The sequence below is a fragment of the Amblyomma mixtum genome, chromosome 5 (genome assembly GCF_055824585.1).
Source record: "Amblyomma mixtum isolate Tamu chromosome 5, ASM5582458v1, whole genome shotgun sequence".
NCBI lineage: Eukaryota > Metazoa > Arthropoda > Arachnida > Ixodida > Ixodidae > Amblyomma > Amblyomma mixtum.
Window position 1 is genome coordinate 99,116,951 of NC_143016.1, and position 6,758 is coordinate 99,123,708.

The 6,758-nt window shown below is 48.8% G+C and overlaps 1 protein-coding gene across 1 annotated transcript; it reads left to right on the forward strand.

Moving 5' to 3' along the window:
* The first annotated feature begins 328 nt into the window (after positions 1 to 328).
* Positions 329 to 4,003, forward strand: LOC149343148 (uncharacterized). The gene is made up of 2 exons (XM_089542303.1): positions 329 to 1,324; positions 3,959 to 4,003. The coding sequence occupies exons 1-2, from the start codon at positions 491 to 493 to the stop codon at positions 4,001 to 4,003; spliced, it is 879 nt and encodes a 292-aa protein (XP_089398429.1). The 5' UTR covers positions 329 to 490.
* The last annotated feature ends 2,755 nt before the right edge of the window (positions 4,004 to 6,758 follow it).

Below are 6,758 nucleotides of genomic sequence, written 5' to 3' on the forward strand. Positions count from 1 at the left end.
AAAGAACCCCAGGTGGTTGAAATTTCCGGAGCCCTTCACTATGGCGTCTCTCATAGCCTGAGTCGCTTTGGGACGTTAAACCACATAAACTAAACCGAACCAGCATCGGATGTCTGAACGCCGCCCACATTTTTTTTATCAGTCTGTTTAATCATCATGGTCCCCTTCATCCCGCTTTGCAGTGCAAATTTTACCTTATTTTCTATGATCTCTTTCCACATCCTTGCTTTCTTATTTTCCCTTTGGCGCAGGAATATGCTGCGCCCGCTCTGTTTGCAGTTTCAAATCAATTTTTTCCATTTTCAGTTTTTCTGCAGTTACTGTCTTCGTGTTTACAAAACAAACAATAAGCAAATTCTACTGCGACGTACCATTAAAAACAAACAAAACAGATGAGAACTGGTATGCCCTCCCGCGTAATTTACGATCACGTGACTCACATCGACGAAGAAAAAGAGGCAAATAGCTTCCCTGCTTTGCGCCGCGCACCATGGACAACGACAAAAACCTGCGGTACGCCCACAACCAGGCCCTTTACCCTCGCGGCTTTTTCTACTCGGACCACGGGGGTTACAACTCGCCGGAGCCGGCTCACTTCAACGCGGCTTCCACGGCCCAGCTGGCCTTGCCCCTGGAGGTGCCGTACGAGGGCTACCACTCCGGCCTGGAATGGGTATCGGCATCCACGGAGTCACAGGGGACACCACCAATGTCGTCGTCGACCGCCGTTTACTACGAAGACGAGCGTGCTCGGAGTCCTTCGAGAGCCCCTCTCATAAAGGGGCTTCAGGGCCTGGGCATAGACAATGCGGCCGTGTTGGTCGCCATGTTGGCCATGTGTGTCTTCATAGGACTGGCGATCTGGGCGGCGTCGGCGGTTCAGGGTGAACTGCAGGATTACGATATCGACGCGGTGGACGACGCAGACGCCAGCCTTCACTTGGGAAACAGAGCAGGGGTGCCGTCAGCGCAGGGCGTAAGCGGTCGTGAGAGAATGCAGGCGCAAGATTGGACAATCACCGTAATACCCAGGCAGCCACTTAAAAGCAGGCGCACTTCACCAATACCGGACGACGTCGATATCGCAACGGCTATTCGTGAGGGTCGGCCCGACGACAACGATGATGACCGGCAATGGTCTGTTGAGACTGATGGCGAGTACACCGGTGACCTGACTGCAGAGTGGACGACGGAGGTTGAAGACACCACAGTGGCTCGCCCCGAGAAGCGCATTCGCCGCGGACGCCGCCTCCCTCGTAACAAAGCGGGCCGTCGTCCGACGCGGAGTGGTTCAACCAAGCGCCTTCACCAGCGACGTCAGCGGGTAAGGACACTTGCGAAAGAACAACATTGCTATGAGTTGAGCGTGTGGGAAAGCATTTATGGGGACGGCAAACAGCGCTCGGAACAACGGGAAAGAAGAAGGAAAGGAAACAGGTTCGGAGTCTCGCAATGAAAATGTTCATTTTCGGTGGCTTGTGTGGACAACAGAGTACACTGTGGGGCCAGTTGGTCATACATAGTCTGAGCGAACAAACGTAGCGTTTAAACAGGACACAGAAAGATGAGGACAGGACGGGGCCCCGTCCTGTCCTCATCTTTCTGTGTCCTGTTTAAACGCTACGTTTGTTCGCTCAGACTTTGTGTGGACAAGTCCGACTCAGGTCCGGGATTCTTGGAGGTCAGTTTTAGGTTTGAGACAACTGTGGAATACTATAAGGTAACGTTATAGAAATATTAAAGGTATTCTTCGCATGTGTAAAAACTTTCTTTCAAAGTTTCTCCATCTCTCGTGCTAAGTAAGACTCCCATGGAAAACCAATGGGGAGCACTTTTGACAGTAGCAAAAACGTTACAATAGCAGAAACTGATAGCCTCCCGAGGTAAGATCTGCGGATCTATCGATTTTTATAACGAAAACATAGATGTGAAAAAAAAAATTGCGTTTACAATTATTTCTCGTTTAAAAATGCGATTGTCCAGAATTTCTGGGTACTCAGCGTCCAAAGAGATACGCATGACTTATTCTTACAACACTGTGTCTCAAGAGGATCAATCTGTAGTATACGCCTTCACACCACACACGTCAACAGTCGTTCTGCATTTTGAATACCGTACAGTGATTGGTGAGGGAACGGATGCCTGGCGGAGTGAAGCTTCCCATTCTAAAAAAAAAACTTTATAACGTGACAGCGTTAACTGAGCCATTCAGCGGAATGTGGTCCTGGTTTCGTTTGGTTTGGTTCTTGGGGTTTAACGTCCCAAAGCGACTAAGACTATGAGAGACGCCGTAGTGGAGGGCTCCGGAAATTTCGACCACCTGGGGTTCTTTTGCGTGCACTGACATCGCACAGTACACGGGTCTCTAGAATTTCTCCTCCAAAGAAATTCAGCCGCCGCGGCCGGGATTGAACCCGCGTCTTTTGGGTCAGCAGCCGAGCACCACAACCACTGAGCCACCGCGGCGGTCCTCTTTGCGTATCACTTCGCAGACACGGACACTTGTCTTTTCCTTTAACCATCACATAACGCTTGAACTAACCCTTAAGAGCACAATTTGATAGCATTAGAGATCCTTCCCGCCCAAGTACTCCTTCTCTGTCGCCTATAGGTTCTGCCCACATGACCGTATATGCGGAATTGGTGAGCCACCGCGGCGGGTGTGCAAAATATCGCAGTTTGATTTTTCAGTAGCTACAATTTGAGTAACATTTTTTTTTGTGTGTGTATAGACAGGGTGCCTAGTAATGGCTCTGAAGATTAAACATGATTGTTGGATCTGAATTTAACTTTCCCCTTGCGATACGAAGACCTATGCTCCCCATGCTCAAAAGCGTTGTTGAGTTTTAGCTCCTCAACCAAAAGCGTCCTTGTGAGGGGCGTTAGTGTGTCTTGTTAATAAGATAGAAAGATAGGCCCATAGTGGGCCATGTCCCCATTGTACCATTGCGTATGCATAGCCAGGTAAAATAAAAAAGTGAGCTCCGGGGGATATCACTCCCAATTAAACGTGTCGCTGTACGGGAACTTAGGCCTTGGCTCAAAGGCCATGGCTCAAAGATATGGTTTTGAAGGTGTTTCGAGCAGAGTGGGGAGGACCAGATTGGGCCTTGAGTGTCCCTATACTTGTCTAAGCTGCCTCACGGCGAGAAAAAATTCGCTGGCAGGTGCACTTAGCAGCAAAAGTTCTTGGGCTTCAGGTGAACGTAAACTCTTTCGACGATGTTACTCTGAGGGTACTGGATTGTTTTCTCACAGGGCCTAAGCAGCTTTTTAAAATGCGCATGGTGGAGACGATGGGTCCAAACGGGGTCTTATTCGGTACCTTAATTTTGATTTCTGTCCCTTTGGTCGTGAATGATGTTAATCGTGATGTAACCAACTGGAGGGGGGGAGGAAACGACCACCATCGCTACCCACGCCGCGGCCCCTGCCGTATCCAATCTTACTGTGTGACAGCGAGCATGCTTCACCGATTCGTCGAGCAACCACAACACACTTTTTCTCTCGAGACAGAAGAGGGACCGATGAAGCTCGTCAAGCCTATATCGAATGCCCTTCGTGCTCTCTATATATAAGCTGCTGCATTCTCCTCTCTTCAGTGAAAGTGAAGTAAAAATCACGGAGTTTTTATTTTCGTTTTTTTGTAATTGGCCTGCATCACCAGTGACGTGTCGCCGAACATTGCATTTTGTACAATGTGTGTCATATTGTTGGCTGCTTCATCCACACATACCGGCATTTTTTTTTTTTGAGACTGGCTCGGATAACTCCAGTCAGCTGTTCTGAATAATTCACGCGTGCATCACGTCACACGGGTTGTTTTATATTTATGCTTCGAGCATGAGCAATAGGAAGCTAGTTCCCAGGCTTAATAGGGACCTACGCTTTACATGAATATAGAAATGACAATGCATTCAAACAATGTGGCATTATTTATGTGGCATTCATTTTTCAGGTTCGGCAACGTGCAGTTCCACCCGACGATTCCATTGAAGACTAGGCTGTGCAGCAGGCTTTTGAAGACGCTGTGGACCGAAGAAAGACCACGCGGGGTGCCGGTTGCGGGATCTTCTTTTCCGAAATCACCTCTTTCAGTCCGTTTGAAGAAATACGTTTGGATCTAACCACTCAAAGTAAAAAATATTCGTTCAGCACATGTGCGCATATGTCATTATTTCTTTGGTTGGACGTTCTGGAATAAGAGGTTGGCATCAACTGTGTAGCCACCACGGATGTCAACACTGCGTTTCCATACTAGTGCAAGTAGTGGTATTAGTAGACCTTTATTCGGCCATAATTTATAGGCCGAGCATGTCGACCTCCTGGGCGACCAGAGGTCGCTGTTCTTCCTCCCCTTCAGCGCCAAGCCAGTTGAGCCAGGTAGTGATGAATAAAGAAGGTGGGAGATAGGAACCCGACTGCTGAGCAGCCGGGCAATAGAAGAGGCAATGGGCCAGGTCCGCATAGATACAGGGGCAGTTGGGACAGGAAGGGTCCGATCGATAGAGAAAGAGGCGGGACGGGGTGATGACCGCATTCATCTGGATGTACCGAAGAAGGCGAGCCTCCAGCACCGTGAGTGAGGGGGAGGGTAAAGGCGTTTGTCGAGGTGGAGCTTGAGGTAGACTTCATTTATCGTGCGGCGAAGGATGAGTCTGTCACTGTTCTCCGACCGAGGGCTTGGGCCAGGGGATCAACGGTGCCCGGAAAAGTGTGTCGCGGGCGAGCTGATGGGCCAGCTCATTGCCGTCAATCCCTGAATGCCCAGGGAGCCAGTGGAGGAAAACGATGTAAGGCTGCTGTGCGGAGACCACTCGCTCGACCTCCTGTTGGAGAGAGGGGTTAGGCTGCGGTTCTGTATTTGGTGTATAGAGGCTTGTGAGTCTGAATAGACTGTGTACTCTTGAAGAGAGGGAAGGAGGGTAAATAACTGGAGGGCATGCGCAATGGCGAGGGCCTTGAGGGACAATGCATCCGGAGAGCGTAGACACGGCCCGCTGGTGTGGGTTTCAGTAGCGGGGAGGTGGGGATCTGAGTGCAATAGTCAACTACATACCATGTCGAACACACACATTGCAAAGGTTGTCTCTGCCTATGTGCACTGCAGAACCTCAGCCTCCAACTTCACGCTCATATCAATTGCGCACCCACTCAAAAGCCAGGTTGTTTAAATGACGCTTCAAAACGTTATGCAGAGGATTACGTGCTTGAAGAGACATGTCACGCTACATTTAGCAAAGCAAGGCTTCTGCTGCTTGCGATTGGCCACCTGTATACACTCTTAGCCAACCACTACGTACATGCAAGACACGTCGTGCAGGACGCTTGCACTGCGCGCAGCGTACGCGGCTTTTTTTTTTTTTTAAACGTCGCAGTTTCTATGCGACCACGAGTCTCGTAACTAAGCAGGAAACTTTTATGCGTCGGAAAATTTTTTTTCCCGCTTATTAAGCCGTCTGCTCACTCAGCGGTATGACGTTTATGCGGCCTACCAGCGAATAGACCGATTTCACAAGCAGTTGCGCTACGCCACCGCCTCCGCGATGCACTCTGGGAGTTGTGGTACTCCGGCCGGCGGCCGCGTCGGCGCGGTGCGCGGCGCACGCGCAAGAAGCAGCCCTGTTTGCGTCGCCACACGATGTTTCTCTGCATGAATGCTAGATCTGCGGCACTGTGGACACCTGAGGGGTGTCATGAGCTCCGACAACTGTGCGAAGCAGAGGCTCCCTGATTTTCCGTTTTATAGAAGAGAAAAAGTACCCAAGACATTGCGTAGAAGCTGTCCACGAAAGGCAGGTGAGGAAGTCCTGTTCAGTGCATTTAGCCGTATTGTCCCTGTTGATCAGTGGACATTGAAAAATTTTCAAGTTCTGAAGCTGTATGAAATGTCTTTTACGCGCCGCTCAGCTTTGAGGCGGTCCCTTAAATTGTTAAAAAGAAGGCGATCGGATTTGCCTTCGTGCTGCGTCGTCAAGCCGTCCTTGCAGAGATTTCTGCCTGGTGCAAGGTTGTAAGGGAACAAGTGTGCTCAGATTTATTGTCATATTCAGGAACCCACAATGTTCTTTTGATACACATATTCACTCCTGATGTCTCGAGCTGCCATACTAGCGATAATGCTTTCTCTATTTCACGGAATGAGAAAGCGAGGCTATAAAACTGTAGAAATGTGGAATAATTCCAGCTCACTGGTCGTTGAGCATAAGTGGCATTCCAGTATAAGCCACATACCATTTATGCCGGGATATCATCCACATTTTTCCCGTTGTTTTCGAAAAAAAAGGCCATCTACTGTACTCGTACTGCGAAAATAGCGAGAGTGAGTCGTACGGGAGACGCCCTGGCAGATTATATTAACCTAAATAAAAAAGTAATTAGTGTAGCAATAATCAAAATAAAACTATTGGTCACAAAATTAAAAAACCCTAAACCCTAATTAAGCGTACTCAAAAGCTCCCCGATTGGCTTGTCTTTTTCTCATTTTGTACTGAACGCAAGCATTTGTCACATCTCCATTTAGAAAAACGGCATAGCTCGCTCGAATGCTCATCTTTCCTGCTGGTGACCCACCGAGCACGTCGTGAATACACTTATGTGTTTATGTGAATAAAAAAAAACTATCGCATGGCCAGTTTTCAGCAAGGGCTATGACGAAAAAATAAAGACAACAAACGCTGTGTGACACGTCTATAGCGAATGCCTAGATGAATACAGCGAATACTGGAACAGCTAAATGTGGTGGCAAGAAATGTAAA

What these genes read in the sequence shown, in the direction of transcription:
- LOC149343148 (XM_089542303.1), top strand. Translation starts at nt 491, where the DNA reads ATGGACAACGACAAAAACCTGCGGTACGCCCACAACCAGGCCCTTTAC. An exon ending in TTCACCAGCGACGTCAGCGG is followed by an intron (nt 1,325 to 3,958) that starts GTAAGGACACTT and finishes TTCATTTTTCAG; the next exon opens with GTTCGGCAACGTGCAGTTCC.